The sequence below is a fragment of the Alosa alosa genome, chromosome 1 (genome assembly GCF_017589495.1).
Source record: "Alosa alosa isolate M-15738 ecotype Scorff River chromosome 1, AALO_Geno_1.1, whole genome shotgun sequence".
Lineage (NCBI taxonomy): Eukaryota > Metazoa > Chordata > Actinopteri > Clupeiformes > Clupeidae > Alosa > Alosa alosa.
In genome coordinates this window covers 1,133,299-1,154,396 of record NC_063189.1, presented here as the reverse complement: position 1 = coordinate 1,154,396, position 21,098 = coordinate 1,133,299, and the positions used below count along the sequence as shown (strand labels likewise).

The 21,098-nt window shown below is 40.3% G+C and overlaps 1 protein-coding gene and 1 long non-coding RNA gene across 2 annotated transcripts in view; one reads left to right on the top strand and one right to left on the bottom strand.

Annotated features, from left to right (window-relative positions):
• LOC125297131 overlaps nucleotides 1-3,019 on the top strand; it is a 106,777-nt gene extending 103,758 nt beyond the window's left edge. Inside the window, exons 9-11 of the mRNA XM_048247300.1 lie at nucleotides 918-1,070; nucleotides 2,046-2,167; nucleotides 2,764-3,019. Of these exons, the coding sequence (XP_048103257.1) occupies nucleotides 918-1,070; nucleotides 2,046-2,167; nucleotides 2,764-2,917 (429 nt within the window). The 3' untranslated portion in view covers nucleotides 2,918-3,019. The remainder of the gene's footprint in view (nucleotides 1-917; nucleotides 1,071-2,045; nucleotides 2,168-2,763) is intronic.
• A 13,752-nt stretch (nucleotides 3,020-16,771) lies between these two features.
• On the bottom strand, nucleotides 16,772-20,332 carry LOC125304671. Its single transcript, XR_007195269.1, has 5 exons — nucleotides 20,252-20,332; nucleotides 19,356-19,472; nucleotides 19,119-19,218; nucleotides 17,068-17,145; nucleotides 16,772-16,949 (listed from the first exon to the last, which is right to left on the bottom strand). It is a non-coding gene; the product is annotated as an uncharacterized LOC125304671 (long non-coding RNA).
• Nucleotides 20,333-21,098: the final 766 nt, after the last annotated feature.

Sequence of the window (21,098 nt, the reverse complement as noted above, 5' to 3'; positions counted from 1 at the left end):
AGGGAGCACCCACGGTATCGGCGCCTATGACAAGCGTATCTCGCGGTTGCATCCATTACAAACAAACATGCAATGTGAACGTCTGGGATTGGGGAGAGCACTAAATGCTCCTCGGAATAAGCACGAAGTCAAGCCTTTAAATGAAAAACACTCTTCAATAATCAAAAATAAACGCTAATGAAGTAAACTTGTGACCATCAAAAATCATTTATCGCCTGTAACTCCGTGATAACAGGACGTAACAGGAAGGCATTTGGCTGAGCAACGGAGGTTAATATGCTCTATTTTGTCCAAATGATGTCTGTCTATCATCGTTGCACTCGGAGAAAACCAGAATGTTTAATTTGTCCTGCGTTTCTTCTACGGCTGCAAACGGGATTCACTCGCCGTTAACCAAATATTTCTAGGGCAGGGCAGGCATATTTCTGGCTATTAAATTATTTCTAAACCAGTCTGCTAAAGTTTGTAGTGAAGTCTGTGTAGGGTTTTCCAGCTCCATTTCTTTTTCTGAGACACCCTGCTCACTTGAGACCTCTGCCGGTTGTTGCAGCGCTTGTTGCAGCCACACTGGGAAAATACAAATTAAAGTCTCGTGGATGCCGCTATGATCCCGCCACAAGACCCATGAGGGGAAGCTGGCCAAGTCGAAGCACTGTCCACTGTATATACTTATACTTACTTATACCACACACACACACACGCACACAACATATGTGCACACACACACACAACACATATACACACACACGCATACACACAACATATGAATTGACGGTCATATTCAAATGTGCAGTGGTCTCTTAATTTATTCCAGAGCTGTACACACAGCATGCACACACACACACACAAGCCTCCATGTTAATATGTTTGTGTTTTGATGTTTGCTGTGCTGTTGTTTGTGATGTCTGCTCTTTCAGGTTGTCATGGACGCAGTCTACAGTCAGATTGTGTCACTGTACCTGCAGCAGCTGTTGCTTAGCAACCGCACTGACCTGGAGAAGATGTGGTCTGAAGTGGGTGTGGTCATTAGAGAGGATGCAGAAGAAATGCAGGAGGTCTTCTCTCAGCAGGTGTACACACACGCACAACAGACACCATCCATCCATCATGTACACACAGTGTCACAACAGACACCATCCATCCATCATCCATCATATGCCATAGTGTCATAAAAGTGGTATGGCTTCTTCATATGCCAAAGTGTCTTGCCATAAAAGTGGGGTATCTCCTTCATATGCCAAAATGTCTTGCCATAAAGGTGGTGTGGCTCCTTCATATGCCATAGTGCCATAAAGGTGGTGTGACTCCTTCATATGCCATAGTGCCATAAAGGTGGTGTGACTCCTTCATATGCCATAGTGTCATAAAGGTGGTGTGGCTCATTCATATGCCATAATGTCTTGCCAAAAAGGCGGTGTGGCTCATTCATATGCCATAATGTCTTGCCATAAAGGTGGGGTGGCTCCTTTAAGACACACTCTGTTCGTATGAGTTCTGGAGCATCTTATAATCCAACCTGATCTAAAGGTCTGGAACTGAAGCAGGAAAGACGGATATAACCCTTATATGGCCTATATCTAGATTTCTCTACTGAGACGTCCCCCACGAAGTGTAATAATACATAATGCTAGTTATTGTAGATCTTTAACTGGCAGTGCCTGTGATAATTTGATGGGATCTGACTGTATTCTAGCTCTGTATGTGAGTGTGCTGTGTGTGTGTATGCGTATGTGACTGTGCTGTGTGTGTGTGTGCATGTGTGTATGCGTGAATGCATTTGTGCGTGCGTACATGTGTGTGGAATTTCAAAGGACTGTCTTGTACACGTGTGTGCGTGTGTGTGTCTGTGTGTGCACGTGCATGTGTGTATCAGGGATGGAAAACCCGCCCCAGCCAAATGCGTGTAGTTTTGTGCGCTGGCGGGTGAATTTGGTAAACTTACCAGCCACTGTAAATAGAGCTAGCATACCACAAATAGTCAGTGTGTGTGTGTGTGTGTGTGTGTGTGTGTGTGCATGCGTGTGTGCGCATGTGTGTGTGTGTAGAATGTGAATGTGGAGAAGAAGAATGAGCTCCTGCTGAAGGTTGCTGACATTGTGAGCTGTGAGGATGTCGACGCTTTGAAGATCTCCTGCCTGCAACTCAGCACAGACTACCCTGACGTCAGGTACACACACACATACACACACATATATATAGATACACACACACACATATATAGATACATATAGATACACACACAAAACATCTATATAGATATACGCACACACACACACACAGATATATACATATAGATACACACACACACACACATACACACGCACGCACACACACAGGTAAACACTATCATCTCTCCAACACACACACAAACTCAGCACAGACTACCCTGACATTAGGTAAACACACACACACACACAGGTGTATGTTCATGTCATTTCCTTTTGTTATACACGCTTTGTCTTCTTTCTTGTTTGTTTGTGTCATTGGTGGTAATGTTTCATGTTTGTCCATTGGTGTTACACACAATATGTATATATATAGAATTAAAGAATTTTAGCCCTGATTGACAATAGTATTGTAAACACTTTGTATCGTATTGTAAACACACACACACACACACAAAGAGGTAAACACTACTCATTTCTCACATGCACATGCACAACCACAGTTTGAGAGTTTAATAGTGTAGATTCTGTGTGTGTGTGTGCGATTGAGAGTTTAATAGTGTAAATTCTGCCTCTGTATGTGTGTGTGTGTGTGCAGCAAGAAGCAGCTGAAGAAACTGCTGCAGTGGAGAGGCGGGTTGTCATCGCAAAAGGTGAAGGCTGTCATGGAGATGAGTCACCAAGGCAACAGTCTGGCTTCGTGGATGCCATTGCCTGGCATTGTGGATGCCATCGCTAGGAGGTTCCACTAGAGTTAACACACACAAACACACACACATACAGGTACTGTACACACACACACACAAACACACTCACACCATATCATTCCAGTGTAATCCCAACTGTGTATTTACATGTCGATTACTGTTTATATATACAAACATATAGTATACATATTATACTGTATACATACATACTGTTTATATATACAAACATATAGTATACATATTAAACTGTATACACATATTTTGAAATAAAAGTAAAACAAAAAATGGCTTGGTGATGGTTTCATTTGCACACGCACACACACATACAGTAATGGTCAAAAGTATTGGCACCCATGCTAAAGTTGACTAAAAAGAGGAATATAAAATCATCTTTTTGAAATAGATCTTAATGACTTAAGTAAAAAAAATGAGAAAATATCCAACCTTTAAGGACACCAATTTTCTTTGTGAATGAATAATGGGTAACACTTTATTTGGAGGGGTCTACACAAGGCTGACATGTAACCATCATAAGAATGACATGACACATGTCATGTACATTAATGACACATTATTGATGATCAGTGTTTCCCATATAATTGAATTATATTCGTGGTGGTAGGTTTTGCAGAATTAACTTGAATGCAACAGTTTTTAGCAAATTAGCCCAGCGTGGTTATGATGCTAACCAGATTTAATCACAATTTAGTACAACCTGGAAAATCATTGTGTGGTGGTCAATGTTGATATTGTGGTGGACCGCCACAAATAAGTCAATGTATGGGAAGCACTTATGTTTATGACATATGGTGTCATTCGGTTTTTGGAATTTCAAGTTGACATTGTTTGGGTGTCATCATTACAACAACTTGACATTAGCCAAGATGACATTATTCGAGGGTGTCTCTCTCATGATGACTTGACATTAGCAAAAAAAGAAATGCAAGGTGTTTGGCGTGATATTGTCATGACAACTTGACATATAACTGTGTTTGGCCTGACTTATCTTCTAGGAAGGGGAATATTCCGTTTCAGATTTGTGTTGTCTTACTAGAAGATCTAAATGCAAAAAATGCAAACACACATGTATCTACACATTACTTGTGTTTTTCACACACACACAGACACACTTAAGTCTCGTAGGCAGACAGACATACAGATGTTTTGTTGTTGTTTGTTGTTTTAACGGTACCATGGAGTGGTGAGTAAACATCCAAAGGCACATGAGAGATTGCAACAGTGCGGAAAACGAGGATGTGAGTCACGTAGACACCCATTTTACATATTAGTCACATTACACACACACACACACACAAACACACATTACACACACACACACACACACACACACACACACACACATACACACACACACACACACACACACACACACACACACACACTTACACACACACATTACACACACACATAATTTTTCTTCCCCCTCTCGTCACTTTCAGATTCCACAAACACAACTTTCACATCCAGTGGCATGCACACACACACACACACACACACAAGCGTGCGCAAACACACAGGGCAAAATGTTGAAACACCAAAAAGTACAGTCTGGTTTACACACACACTCACACAGACAGACAAACAGACAGCACATGAAGCAACCAAGCACAGAAGTCCTTAAGGTAAAGTACCAGCACACACACTGCCATCCTATGATTGGTTGCATTTCTCATTAGTGCAATTTAATGTCTTTGTTTGTTTAATTAGGCTTCTTGATTATTAAAAGTGGTGGTGATGTACAAAAAGTCAAACGAGAGTTTGGTCCGTTCTTAGGTTTCTCTCTGACTTCCTAAATTTCCCCACTTTTGACTATTTGTGTAAGCACGAGTATAATGAGCAAGTAAGGATTTTATTCGCGCCACATTTCTGTGATTGCAGGTGTGTGTAAAAGACTAGTCTGTAGAGTAAACTCGTTCTCATTTCTCTGATTGCAGGTGTGTGTAAAAGACTAGTCTGTAGAGTAAACTCGTTCTCATTTCTCTGATTGCAGGTGTGTGTAAAAGACTGTAGTCTCTCATTCTCATTTCTCTGATTGCAGTTGTGTGTAAAAGACTGTAGTCTGGAGTGTGAGCTCGTTCTCAGGCATGGCGTTCCTTCAGTCCCAGAGCCACGTCGCGCAGGCGTTCTCAGCGGTCAAGGCGAAGGTGGCCAGATGCAAGAACGTCCTCAGAGGGAGACCATTAGCCGAGTCCGCACAACCTCCGGAGCCCTCCGACGCGCTCGGCGGTGAAGGTGGGTCAGATGTTATTGTTTACCTTTATTCGTTAGAGATTCTTACTATAGTTACTATGACGCCTTAAGACGCACAATGCAAGTGTAGATTTGTTTATGCGTCACTGGTGGATATTCGTTTAATAGGCTATGTGGCTGTTTTTTTTTTTATCACAATTTGTGTTATCACTATTTTATTAGCCTGTGGCTTGTGTTCTGACCATATTATTATAGGCAGTGGGTTGTATTATGAGGTCAGTTTGTCCCAATTGCTTAAACACTAACGTAACTAATGTTACACGTTCAAAACCTTCACGCCATCCAGGCAGTGGTGGTTCTAGACAAATTGTACTACAGGGGCCAAGGACGGGGCCAGTGTTTAACCAGAGCGGCACATTAAAAAATGGCAACAAATGATATTTAAAGATTATAAATTTTATTTTACTTGTAGCCATGTAGGCCAAATACTTACTTAAAAAAAAAAACGTTAGAGCCAAGTTAACACAAAAGAAGAATTTACAGCAGAAAGCACCATTTTAAGGACACACAGTAGGCCTACAATGCAATTGTAATTGTACTTTGCAAATAGTAAGAAGAACCTTCTTCACAAACCTGATAGTGATAGTGCATATGATCCACATAGATCCATTTGCTGGCTGTTCCTCTCTCTGGCCCTGTATGTTTCCTCTCCATCGTCTTCATGCTCCTCACCCTCTGGAATTCCCCTCTCTGTGTCAGAGCCCTGACTTGCATCACATGGCCTCTCTCCATCCTCCACCGACTCCTCTGGCTCTCCCTCTTCCTGCTCCTTCATTTGTTTCTCACTGCTGTTTCTCTCACTTTTTGTTTACTGGGGCAAAAACGGACACTATGTCCCTTCCTCGTTAGAAGAAAAAAAACGTAGGGGCATGCATTTCGTTGCCTAACCATCCCTCAGGCAGATAGCCTACTGTTGATCACTACTTTACTCAAATGTATTTGTTATCGCAATGCAACTGCCAAGACGGATGAAGTTACGTGGTTAACATCACAACATTGTGTAGAGCAAGGATACTGACATTTGGATATGCTTCGATGAGTTTGCTAAGACAGGGGTTCTCAATCTTTTTGGTTCCAGGGACCCCTTTTGGGGGAGAAAATATTCCGAGGACCCCAAGGAACAATTAAGCTTGGAACAATTAAGCTTGTAATTTGTATTTTCTGAAGTTGTGGACAGGTCCACTATCCCATGTTTTTTGGCAGATGTGCCACTTCGTCTTTTGTCAGTTTTGGATTTTTTATCACTTGACAACATGGACTGACTCAAACAAATAAGCCAAGCTAAGCAGTAGTAGGAATGGTTCTTTATGACCTAAGTTTTATGGGTGAAAAGGGGCATCATCTGTATATATTAATTTTTAAAATGATCAAATTCAACTTAATAATTTCGAAAAAATTATTTTGCGGACCCCTTGGCCATGGGTCCCGGACCCCACTTTGAGAACCACTGTGGTAAAATATGATTAAGTTTCGAGACCAGACATTTACAAACTCGATTTCATTATCAGTGTGAGGAACAACAGTAACACAGTTATGTGCAAAAACAGCAAATCACTTACGAGATGAAATCGTGTTGCTTACCTTCGACTCTTGCAACAGGAGAAATCGTAGCTCCTCTCTCCAAGAGCACTTTCTGAGCTCTCATTTAGTGTTGCCAGATTGGGTTGAGTGATTTTCGCCCAATCCCGCTAGAAAAAAACCCGCCCTCATCAGCAAAAAACCGCCAACAATGATTTTGTCATAGAGATCCATTCAACTCAAATTTTTATTTGTCCGCCTAAAGCTTATTTGCCCCCGCCCGACGAAGTCAAAAGAAGATTTACCCTCCCAATCTGGCAACACTGCTCTCATTCACCAAGCATCACCGCAAGTGCGCCGCTCTAATTTACCCGTGTAGAACATTGGATCTCTCTAATTTACCCGTGTAGAATGTTGGGTCGCTCTAATTTACCCGTGTAGAACATTGGATCTCTCTAATTTACCCGTGTAGAATGTTGGGTCGCTCTAATTTACCCGTGTAGAATGTTGGGTCGCTCTAATTCACCCGTGTAGAACGTTGGATCGCATTAGTTCGTTTGGCTCTTGCGTGTATAATCATAATAAATCAGCAGGGGGCGCCAGGGAAATGTCTAGAGAGGCACGGGCCACCCTAGGCCTCCATGTAGAGCCGCCACTGCATCCAGCTGCCTGCCTGCAGTCTACTTCCAAAACTCCAAAGCTGCTTGCTGTCAGATTTGGTTCTGTTAATCAAATAAATTCCCAACAATTTCACAACAGCTAGTTCTGGAGTAGGCCATTCAACTAGCCCGCTTGCTTACGACGAGACTCAGGCTGCGCAGTCGGCACCCGCTTGCTTATTTGGGTTTTGGGTTGCCAGGTTTTAGCCTATGACAAAACGGTTGAAATTGAAACTAATTGATCGTGTATGTGTAGGGTGTATTTCATACACAATCTGGCAACCTGAATTTGTTTGATGGCCATGCAAATTACGGGAGTTTTCCGGGAGAAATAACAAAACGGGAGGGTGCTAGGAGATGACCTTGAAATACGGGAGAAACCCGGGAAAAACGGGAGTGTTGACAGGTATGATTACGAGGCGTGAAGCTGCGTGAAGCTGTAGTACCACTTTCAGCCACTGTGCGTCGCTCTGCCACTGTACACTCTGCCTGCCGCCCCTTCTGAAAAAGCAGGAGGCTACGATTTAATACTATCTAGCGATGTTTTTAACAGGCTACGCAATAGAGGCTTAGACAACTATGACCCACTAGCCTAGAAATCTAGACGTGCCCCTAGCGGCAGCAAATTACATTTGCTGCCAGGGCTAGTCTAGCAACTCTCCGTTGGCTTGTGAGCTCCAGAAATCGAAACTTAATCAGGACATTGAAATCGTGTATAGAGTCGTTTGGAGGGCTTAACATAATGATTGATGGCAGAGTTGCAAACGGTTTGGCTTGAATTCCTGCTACTTGAAAACAAATATCCTATTAAGGCCCTATTAGTGCAGAGGGAATTTGAAAGACAACTGATTAGGCATAAAAAAAAAAAAGGTTTGGTTCCTGTTGGTTGTCAGTTGAGGTCGGGGGTCGGGGTCGGGGTCGGTAGGGAATTATTTTTTATTTTTTTTATTTTTTATTCCCCCCCCCCCAGTGGCAGTAAGGGTAGAAAATCAGTCCCTCCAGGATTTCACGAGGTTTTTTGAGACTGTTTCGACTTAAAATGCCTGGATGGAAGTTGCGGTGTTTTTAGCTGTTTCTTGTGGAGAAATTGCAGGAGGAAGTGAAAATTGCAAAAATAGTTGCGATTTTTTTTTTTTGAATTTAGGGCAATTAAGGTTAGTAAGACCAAAATCTCACTGATAATCTTGATGCTTATTAAAAAAGGATAATCAAAGGTAAACAGTAAGGATTACAGAAAATCAAAGTAGGCCTACTTTATTTGTGAAAATGCTTTGACTGAGGTAATTCACAAAGCAGTATAACCTTTCGTAGAACTGTCCAAAAAGACAGTCACCTAAAGAGATGGCATCATGTCATATGTTTCAATACATTCATATATTTTGTAATTCATATTAAGTTCATATCTTTTTAATAATTCATAGTCTGTGGCCTGCATAATTACTAATAGCCAAGTAAGTATCTTGTAATTTCATATTGATGTAAACTATTTGACTACACTTCTGTTTAATGTCATTACATTGGTGGTGTACGTCTAATTGACTGCCTGCCCCTTTAAGGACGCGAGAGTAGCCTAATTACATTTCTGAGTGGATTGGAAGGCTTGCATCTCACTGTGTTCGGTTATTTTGTAAATCACTTTTGCATAGTGATTTACGATATGTGGATGCAATTGGGAATGTCTTCTATGTCATTAGTTAAAATAAATGTTAAAAAAAACAACTCGAATGAAATCATTCTTGGATCATAGAAGAGGTACTGTAAATGTCTTGCAATTTTATTAATTTCTATGATTTTGGTAGCACTACTCAAACTAAGCCCACAAGCTAGCAAACATGACATAAGCTAAAAGGACATATCCAGGTAAACGTTTGCCAATGGGTTGCATAGCCTACTCAAATGTCAGTAAACCAAGTAGGCCTTACTTAACTTACTTTCATAGCCTAGGTAGGTTAGCAACACCAGGTTGAGAGATGCAAGTAAGCAGATCATTAACGTTAGCCTTCTATTTATTGTCATCAATAAATGTCATATGCAGAAGGTTCAGAAGTAAGTGTGCCATCTGGCTCAATATTCTGCGCGAGGGACTGTTGAGGTAGGTGAAATTTCACGGTGAAACTACGATGATTGGTCAAAATTGCGAAAAAGTTGCTGTGTTTGGACAAACTTGCGAGTGCCTTGGTAGCTGCTAAGTGATGAAAACAATCGTCTTCGTGAACAGCTGTGCATAGGCTAAAAGAGAGAATACGCTAATCCTCATAACGCAAGGGGTAATTAATGTAATTATAGTTCGCCTTTTATTTGTGGATTTATTTAATGTAGCCTAGACTATTTAGTGTTATTTCTTCCCCAAGCTCATAAAATAAATTTGGGTCTCACATAAATTGACAGGGTCGGTCGGAAACCGGAACCCAAGAATTTTTTTTTTAATGCCTTATCCCGCCCGGACTGAGCACTGCGAACGGTGAGTGCCCAGACCCTACATTTTAATGTGGGTCTGGTTTGCCAGGCTAATGACCCACGTTTTGGTTTCGTAAATTAATTACCCTACTTTTTGACTACAATGTAGTCAATTGACTGCTTGACATGTCATTTTTATTTTTCTGTACAATAAACAAATACATCTGCTTTATGCCGCAGAATTACATTCATATTTGGCTGACTTCTGCAGACGCGCAAAAAACACTGCCACTTCCCTCCCCATATTCCACTGATCACACATCCGACATCAGGTGTGCGTTTTCCAAAAGCTAACTACACTTAACCCAGATTCGAACTCTTGGACAGGGGACTGATAACTGCTGCGCAACGGTGGCTGTCATCAGCCGGCCTTAACGCACTGCGCCACAGAATTGACGCCGTGGGTGAATAGGGGATAAATAACAATAGAGTACACAACTGTTTCACCAGCACATTTAAATGACTTGACTAAAACCGTGCATAACTGGAGGTACACCTGTTATCAGAGCAGTCTGTATGTCCTCATTTTGCGAATGCGAGGACGATATGAGTCTGTTGCATTTCGTTAGATGTCCGAGTCATGCATAATGTTTGAAAACCACTGGCTAGTAATCACAATAATTTAACACACGACCTTTGGATACTTCATCATGTTCCCATGCCTACATTTTGGTGAGTAGCATAGAGATTGTTAAAACAATATGGCTCTCCGTTTGGGAAATCGAAAACTTATATTTTTAATAAGGTAGACTATACCGTCGGAGATGCTGACTTGCAAAGACTTGCAATGTCCACTATCATTAGTCAATGCCACCTTGATCAAAGTGGGGAATGAAAGAAAAAGTTTGAGAACCACTGGCTTAAGTTACCTGCAGTCCAGAACACACAGAATATTGCAACAGAAAGTTGCCTTTATAATCAACTAGGCCTACTATTTGTTCCAACAGCATTCAAACAAAGCCTTTATAAAAGTGAAAAAAATATATATATTCCATAAGAAGTAAAATAAAATACTGTTACTGTTAGCCTGGCGAGCCAGACCCACATTAAAATGTAGGGTCTGGGCACTCACCGTTCGCAGTGCTCAGTCCGAGGGGCGGGATAATCAGTTGTCTTTCAAATTCCCTCTGCACGCAATAGGACGCAATAGGACATTTGTTTTCAAGTAGCGGGGAATTCAAGCCAAACCGTTGCAACTCTGCCATCAATCATTATGTTAAGCCCACCAAACGACTCTATATACGATTTCAATGTCCTGATTAAGTTTCGATTTCTGGAGCTCACAAGCCAACGGAGAGTTGCTAGACTAGCCCTGGGGGCGCGTCTAGATTTCTAGGCTATGTTACTGTAGTAACTGTATTACACAGGGCTCTCAAGTGTCACGCATTGAGCGTGACAGTCACTCATTTCACTCTTTTGTCACGCCCCCCGCCACACATTGTATTTCTCACGCAGAAAAACTATTTATATATTTAATATGCCAAGCCAACAAAAATGTCTCTGGCAGCGCGCTCTCACTATGAAACCGGCAGGAATCAAAGCGTCTCCCCTGAAGTTGAGCCTGCCACTTATCAGCCAATCAAAAATAACGAGAGGGCTACACAATAGCCAATCAAAAAATAGCTCTATTGTATCTGGGTAAGATTTAACGCAACAACCAATTAAAAATACGTATCCTGGAATTGTTGAATGTGAATTATTGAACGTGAACCTGTTCCAAGTTTCGTTCACCTTGGAGCTTCGAGCATCAGTTTATGGTTTCAGAGTAAGTCATCTTTTAATGTTACAACAAATCCACAACTTGTTTGACACAAACAATGACAACGTGACTGCTGCTATAGAATGTTTCCCAGATAATTAGCATCAGTTGTTCATGACTGTAACCAACAGTTTCACAGCCTGTTCATTGACAACACTTGCTCAGAACAAGTAGCCTATATATACATACTTTCGTTCACACGATGACTGACATATTGTCACATTCTAAACATCTCACTCTCCAAATAGGCTTAATCATTTTATTAGCACTAAACAAATTAAAGTGTATTGCATAGCCTATAGTTATAGGTCACTTTTAAAATCATGTCATATTATATAATTATATCCTGGCCATGGATGCATTAATCATTGCATCTGTATTCAAAAATGTTGGGAAAAAGCATTTAAGCATCCTCTCATTCACCCCTAAGGTCCAGATTAGTGGATGCTCAGAGGTGGTGAAAAGGCCCATTATTGAATTGTCAGTGCCATGTGTCAAATTTTTTCTTTTGCAAATCTGAGCAATTATAAATTATACTTTTGCCCCATTTTGACTTGGCATTGCTCTTACATACTTTAGCGAACAATCAAATGCCTGCTCTCTTTTGGAAAGCTGAGACACTGTTGGAAAACAATTAGAATAACTGTGTGATGACACAAAGTTACAAAGGCTAGATTATTCTTTTCTTTTTCTACCGGATAACAAGCATCTTTGAACTGACCACATTTCAGCCCTCTAGGTCTTGACTTGATATGACTTGAGTCCTAGCATTAGGTCTTGTCATGCTGTGTGCAAAAGTAGATCAATATAGAATGGCAATATGAGTACTTTAGATCATTATTTGCCAAGGTATGCTCATGCATTTTGTAAAATGCCCTATGAAAACTCCCCATAGGACTTTGGGTTATCCAAAATCAAATGCTTACTGCATATGAATCCCTTATAAGCATAATCTTGGCCTCAAATGAAAGGTAATACTCTGAAGTTTCATGCTTGCATGCAGGTTCTGATATGACTACACTGAATATGGAATAATTACAATTTCTATTTCAATTAAATTGGTGTGTATAAGATGGACTATATTTCTGCACAACTAATATTGGATCAACGTATAGTATATTTTCTGAAAGCATGTTCCCTCCAGAGGAGATATAACACCATTTAAGACATTTCCCATCTTCCTCCATGCCATGCACAATACACTGCCCTCTATTCTGTAAAGGCGAATCTAGTGTAAAGTGGATACATTTTGGCCTATACTGTCTGGGAAAACAATTTAAACACCACAAACTATATATTTTCTATAAGAATATACCCTCTAGATGATATATAATACCAGTTAAGACATGTATTATCTTCCTCCATGCCTTGGACAATTTGTTTGTCAAATGTTGCAATTAGTTTTGGGTCACTATACATTAGCTATACATAATTACATTATGCCCTGTTTGCCCATGTTAACAAACAATTTCAAAAAACGTATTGTTTTGATTGATCCTAGTAAGTTTATCTGTAGGAGCCACCGTGGGGCATCTGATTAAAATGCAGACATGATGTACAGGTCCAGAGTATTTATTGAAACTTGTGGAATTTACCGTGGAGAGGTTATTGTCTTATGGCGCTTCACAATTGTACTTGGGATTGTAGATGACAGTAGTTCTGACATTAAAGTTGTGGTTTCTACAAGTAAAACAAATGCAACAGTGCCTCTTAGAAGCGTATGCATGTGACTACAATATTAATAGCTAAACATGGCTAATCATACACTGACACACATGGAGAATAGCTTAACAGACACTACTACATGAAATTACCAAATATCCACTTAAATCTAGACATACACGTTATATTACACCGTTATAGACACCAAATTATCAAATTAGAAACATAATCTCCGTCTTACACGGCAGGAAAAGTTACTAATTATAAGTTAACTTAACCGCGGTAGCGCGGTACACGTGGTGCACGCTATAAACGCAAACGTCGGCAAATATGCGGTTATTAACAATGACATTCTACAAACGAACATTAAACAAGTCCTGCACAAACAAGAAATGCCAACACTTACGGTTTCTGAACAGACAAACGGCACAAACAGTCCACAGAACAGAAGGGGTTCCTTTCAAATCTCTGCCTCCCCATCCACTGGTCTGTGCATACAACCCTCTGACTCGCACTCCAATTAACTGCACAAGTGTAGCCACAAGGGCTGCACGCACAGGACGCATCGATGGCCAGCAGGAGCACTGTTAAAAAATATTAGTTGATTCAACTTAAAAACGCGTGTAACCTGGTTGCCTTGGGATTTTGAGTTAATTGAAAATAATACAATAAGTTAACTAAATGAGGCAAATAAGTTGTGTCAACTTGAGATGGCTAGTTGATCTGACAAATATGACCTGTTCCATCAACTAAGGAGTCATTGTTGACACAACATTCTATTTAGTGGATGCAACTTCAATTATGCATCATGTCAACTAACCTAGTTGAGTTGAGTCAACTCAAGTCGTCATTAACTTAACAACATAGAAGTCGTACTGACTAGTATTTTGAATTTGTATTGACCAAACATTTTACTTAATACAACAAGCTTTATGAAGTTGATCTAACTTTTCCACAAAAGTAACCTGGTTGCCTTGAAAATTTAAGTTGTTCTAACTCTTGCTTAAGTGAACATGACAAATGCCCTTTGCTATGCATTGTGTTAACCAAACTGGTTTGTAATACAAAAATATATACGTAAACATGATGTACAAGTCAAGAAGACAACATTTATTAAGCATATTCAATGAGCAACAGATTATATACAAAGATTTGTTGCTTGACAAATCCACAAGTGTGGTTGTGTGAGTGAGTGTGTGAATGTTTGACCCATCGACAAACTTTCTGTGCCCACCACTCTAGTTCATCCAAAACAAACCAGAAAAGGGACTCAGTAAAAGTCAGGTGTCTGTAAAAAGAGAAAGAAAGCATATGTTACAATTGACCCTGTCCATGAATATAATTAACTCAGCTTGTGTGACAAATAAAAGCAAACCCACAATAGCAGCCTAGAAGTCAGGTGCAATAGTTAGAAGTAATGGAGATATGTATTACAGTTGTGCTCATAAGTTAACATAACCTTAGCATACACATACATTTAAAAATCATCTGATCTTTTTTTTTTTTTATTTGCAAACATCATTGACATTACAGAAAATGCAACACTACGACATGCACATGAATACTACATACGACAAACAGACGTACATCACATAAACACATACTGTAACTTAACAAGACATCACATTGACTTGGCTTCCACAAACATAACACAACATAACATTAATAACAGAAAGGCTAAGGATGATTTTATTCCAGGATGATTACAGATATGATTATCAGGGATGAAATTGATGACCGGAATGAAAAGAAGGGGGATGGGGGTGGGATGGTAGCTCTAAGAGTGTGAATGAGGTGGTGTTGGGATGGGGGTGAGGGGTAGTGAGTATGTGAGGATGTATGTGTGTGTGTGTGTGTGTGTGTGTGTGCGCATATGTATAAGGCTGGTTTGCTGTTGGGCCAGGAGGAGAGAAGCTGGAACATAGAGAGGGAGAGAGGGAGGGTTTCAGAGGAGAGGAGTTGTAATTATTCTATTAATGATAAGTATAATAATAGGAATAACTGATTGCCTGGTTGATTGCCTGACTGATTGCCAACCTGGGCACCCATTAATGGCCACAGTTCCACCCAGCCCCTGCAGTTATACTGCGACGAGCTGACAGAGGGGAGGACCTGCGTGCCACCCATCGCCTCAGGCCCCCAGCATATGCACACATCCCCACTACCACGACCAACCACACCTCGCCCCCAGACCTTCACCCAACACGCCACTCTTGACCTAAATATGTACAGTATGTGAATGGCTAGGTTGAGGGGTCTATCTAGAGTGTAGCATTAAAAGAAGTGGGCATGCATGGTGAATATCTGTCAGGATTTCCCCATGCACACCACACTTTACCCTGTGTAAGATGTATGCCTCAACAATGTGTGCATTAAAATAAGTGAGGCATGCAGATAGACACCTGATGAGGCATCTACCTGCACTCCACTCTTACCCTAGCCTGTTTTGTAGTTTTTGTTTATGTATGTCACCTAACATGTAGTGCGATTAAAAGAGAGTAAAGCGTGCTGTGTGCTTCCAGGACAAGGCGTGTGCATGAGCCGCATGAGGAGGGTGCACACCGGGGCCCAGGGCCAATAGATAACCCACAGGACCCAACCAATGCCAAAACCACACAGCGACCCGCCAGGACCGAAGTCTCCCAAGCCATCCAATGGGGCCCGGCAGAATAACGATGGGAGAGGCAGAGAGAAAGAGTGAAATTAGTAAAGTTATCAGAGAATGTAAATAAAAGGGGAGGGAAAGAAGGGGGATGCTATTTATATTACTACTACTACTACTACTAATAATAATAATAATAATAATAATAACAATAATAGTTGCAGCTACCCTCCCCTGCCTAGTGTTCGATGATATGTGTATCTGTTGATGAAGTGTGTTATGATCGTGTGGAGATGGAACTCAGGCAAAGAGGGTCAGGACTGTAAGTAGGTGATAAAGGGGTACCAAGGAGAGGTTGTATCCTGAGTATTGATTAAGTTTGTAGTTGATAGGTTTTCTAATGATATATAGTCTGTTAACAAGTTTTTCCAATGAGTGATGTGAGCTTTTTCTTAGATTTCCAGTTCATGAGGATTGTTTTCTTGGCGATAGTCAGCTACCAGTAGTGTTTTATTGCCGGAGTTGCTTAAATTGACTGTGGATGTATCACCAAGTATGCATAAGGAAGGGGATGCTGGGATGTGACAGCCAAAGATGGAAGAGAGAGATTTTGTGACACTCACCCAGAAGTGGTTGATTGGAGTGCAATGCCAAACCGCATGAATGTATGTATCTGGGTTATTTTGTGTGCAGTGAGTGCAAAGATCCGAGTCAAACCCCATTTTTGCCAATTTATGTGCAGTGAAGTGGAATCTGTGAAGAACCTTGTATTGTATTAGTTGTAGATTACTATTCTTTGTCATGAGGTAGATGTTTTTGCACATTTTGGTCCAGAAGAAAATCATCTGATCTTAATGTCGTAATAAAAAAAAGAGGAAAAATCCAACCTTTAAGGAACACTTATTTATTTACGATACATTATTCATTCACAAAGAAAATTGTTGTACTTAAAGGCTGGATTTTTCCTCATTTTTTTTAAATTAAGGCATTAAGATCAATTTCCAAAAGTATCATACCTAATTGCAACACTGTCTGCAGAAGTTCTTGCCTTCTTGCTTAAACCACCTTTCTGATGCCTAACATAGATCCTCCCGCATCTGACGTGCAGTGCCAGCCTCTGGCTCCAGGCTGGGACTTGCTGGATGGCACCTAAAAAAATAAAACAGCAATTGCTATACATTATGTTATTGTTGATTAAGATATAAATCAAAGCATTACAAAATAAGTTGGTAAGTGAATCAGGTGTACAAACAAAAATGATAATTACCTTATGAAGGCACCCTTACCACCATCACCATCAATGTTAATTCTTGATTTGTGACTTTATTTGTGAGGGTTTCAGTTTCTGTCAATAGAAAACAAGATTTAACAAAATTATGATTATGCACAGTTTGGCATATATTCAACACATTATTTACATTACCACCAACATAATGGTAAACATGGCTAAACTTCATGTGATGTAGTCGCCTACCGTAGATTACCTTTGGACATATTGCATTTGCATAGATAGCATTGCTAGGTAGGCAATGTTAGCCAACGTTTACAGTAGCCTATAGGCTATATATTTATTCATGATGCGCCCTTCTCAGCTCGTCTTAGCGGCACGGCAAGTGGCAAATAGTAGGAACAAACTCAGCGGAGAAAGATATCAGTAGATACTTCTGATTTGTATAGTGTTTTGTTCACTTGGATTTTGGAAATGTTACAGAGAAATATGTTAGCCCTTCTGCCTCCAGACCATATAGTTGCATCATAGGTCCTCTTGTATCAGACAAAAACAATGACTGGCTAACCACTTTAAACTACTTTAGCAAAGTCCTTGGCTGCATGTTGTGAGCAACAGGCAAACGCAAGATACAATTGCAGTCCAATGAGATGCAACTTTATTCTCTGCGATCATGGCAATGTTAGACGATGACGTTGGTGGAACAAATATAAGTTCGCCAACCTTGACTTGCCTTGTTTCCTTCAGCTGCGACGTGTACCGATGTATGAACAAGACAGTAGGCTATAAATAAATATCGGGGTAAGTTACAGCTGACAATAATGACGGATCTTTACTTAATGCTATTGAGTTTATTAGATATGGGTCCATACGTTTATCTACTTATATTGACGAGATGAAGCCGTAGGCTATGTGCTCTGCTCAGCTCAAATCTACATGCTACAGGCGATTATCACATAGAATAGTCTATTCACCCCTTGCAGACATGTGACTCAAGTCACGTGACGGCTCCATGCTGGACGGCAAAAAGATAGGAGACGGACGGCAAATTACATTATGTCATAATGATTATGATGAACTGAACACCATTACTAACATCTTTGTAGTTCAATGTATTGCTGTTTGAGGTCTGATAGTCAAAGAAGATGCCAGTGGTGTTGTGCAAGGGGAGATAACTAGGTCGTATAACGTTAGGCTACTGTAATTAACATTATGGGAAATGAACACCCATAAGTATTTCTGGACTAAAACATTGCAAAGCGATTTGGTTACTTTATTTGTCTTGCTTTTATCAGTTGAAACATAGTCAAAACGTTAAGAATGTCATATCAGAACATGAAATAATAACTCAGCTGCCACACTTAGAAGCTAGCTATTCTAGCTAACGTTTATCGTAGCTCATAGTGCTAGGGCTAATGTAACTCTCGTCAGTTTGTACGCTGCCCAGCCTAATAAACTTACTTCTTACATGTCTTAAGTTAAAGAATTGAAAGAAATAGGAAATAAAAAAAAAACTTGAAAGGTATCATCTGTTTACATTCAGATCTTGCCAAAGACTTTGCCTAAGTGCTATCTGCCGTCCTGTTCAGAGTCTATGGTTGCTATAGCAACCGCTGCTGTGCTTCATACACTGAGGAGATAAGCATGCAATTGTGGTTGAAATGCTCCCGAAACACAAAGAAAACAAACCAAAATATATCTATGCAAGAACATGGGATGTTGTTGTATTCCAAACAATAAGCCAACAGTCGTGTAAGGGCATTACTACGGTTAAATCTCACTATAATCTCCTAGCTGTGCGATATGTCCCATTACAACCCATTGATTTGATTCGTGTTCTTGCCGTCCACTAGGCTATTTTGCTGTGGCGCGAACAAAACGTGACGTCACTTGCAAGGGGTGAATAGAACTGGAATGTCATATCAACAATATGGCCGTGGCGGTGTTTGCGAATAAGCCCTATTATAAAAAGCTACAATAATGATGATTAGTTTCTGTATTAATGCATTACATTGCACATTTGTCAAACAAATTAGAGTGTGCACAGTGACATACCCCATAGCCCTCATTGAAAACACACACACACTTACAGCATGTTGAGGGCAGCAGCCATGGCTTCCAGACATAGTCAAGTAGCATGTTGTAGTAGCGGGACAGACCGACTTTGCCCTGGTCTGTTGATGAAGCCCACTACAGTCATAACAACAAACAGACACATGAAAAAGGGGATAAACTAAACACAGTAACAGACACAAATACATGCAAATAATGTTATTTGCTATTCTACGTGTGTGTGTGTGTGTGTGTGTGTGTCTGTCTGTCTCTACCTGGTGAGTGAACTCTCTTGCGGGATTCGAACTTCTTTTGTATGGAAGTGGGACACATTTGGAATATTCCAGAATGCACTCAGTGTTCTCAGGGAAGCAGTCCTCACAACTTACTGCCTGCAAACAGGGAACAGAGGGAAATTAAGATTAATAAAATACACATAACATGAAAAGACCATCACTGAAGCACTACTGCCCTCACATGCATCTTAAATGAACACATGCCTTGGCACAAGTCAGGTACAACCAAATAAGGGCTATGAAATGAAGAACATTTTGCCTAATGCTACCCATACATCAGAATACTTTGACAAGATTTGGGAAAGATTGGCGTTTTTTAACTAATGCATTCAAGCTTTACTCAAAAGACTACAATCTTTCAATAATCTTACCCAAATCTGGTCAAGTCTTCTGGTGTAAGGATGGCTTAATATAACACTATAGATTACCCTTCACAAACTAAAGATCCCTTGACTTGTCGGCATCATATTGAGGTAGGTCAACAACCTGTTCACGTTAGCCTACGTTAGTGGCTGCTATTGACCATGCAGGCTAAGTTATAGCTAGGTTAGCTAACGTACTCGTGCCTGATAGCCTTGGCCATTTCATTCAAACTAAAACTTTACATCCATAACGAAATCTCAGACAGACTTATTGTTGGATATGATATTACTACCATTCCAGATATTCCACACAATGGTAAAGCTAGTTATGGGAAAAGTTAACATTAACAGCTAACGTTAGCGATGTTAGCTCGCTAGCTAGCAAACGTCAGCTAATTCTAACATGACGGTTAACAAACGGTTTAGGTTAACATTAATGCTACAATATAAAAACAGTATTTTCCTAATTAATTCCAGTTTTCAATTGGCATACAAAAGTACTGTAGTTCTTACCTTGGATATGATGACGGCAGAGTTTGTACAGCTTGCAGTCAGATGCATGACAGAAAAGTGACTGTTGAAGTCACCACCATGGGCTCTGGTTTACCCTCACGAAAAAATTACTTCGAGGTGCGGTTAGGTGTCTGCGCATGCGCCATTTACGTGACGCAGCGTGAAACGGAGGTGAACTATGATAACTAGTGGATATGACAAGAAAAAATAAGTTGTACCAATTGTGTCATTGGTTTTCACCACTAAAACCCAAATACATAAGTTATCTGAACAACAGAGTTAAATTTAAGTCTACTTGGCTAAATATTACAAGTTAACATAACTAAAAGGGAAAATATTTTTTTACAGTGAGGCTACCTGGTCATGTGAACAGTCTCTAGTCCTTCACAACACTTATAATACATTTTTTGTTTGTCTTGATGTAAGTAATCAACTCAGTAATATTCATGGTGATATGTGAAGGTTAATTCTTTTCCCCTATTTGCATGACAAAAATTCTGTATAGGCGCATGAATAGGGTATATTTAGGTATTTTTCTAAACTTTCCCCTATTGGGATTCTTCGGGGCTTTTTTCCCTTACTCAGAACATATTGAGGATACAAAATCAATTTGTTCAACCCTTTCTCCTAAAATGACTGGACTATATGGCATTGTGTCATGTAAGGTTGTTGCAAAATCTAGAGAAATGTGTGAGATGGTCAGCGGGGGACAATTGAACCACACATTGGATTGTGTTATTACTTGCATTCCACACTATCCACAGCTGTGGTATCGGGGGCAGGAGGATTACTGTTAGCGCAGGGTTTATATAAAATTCTTCAACAGAAGGCCTGCCTCGAATGCAGG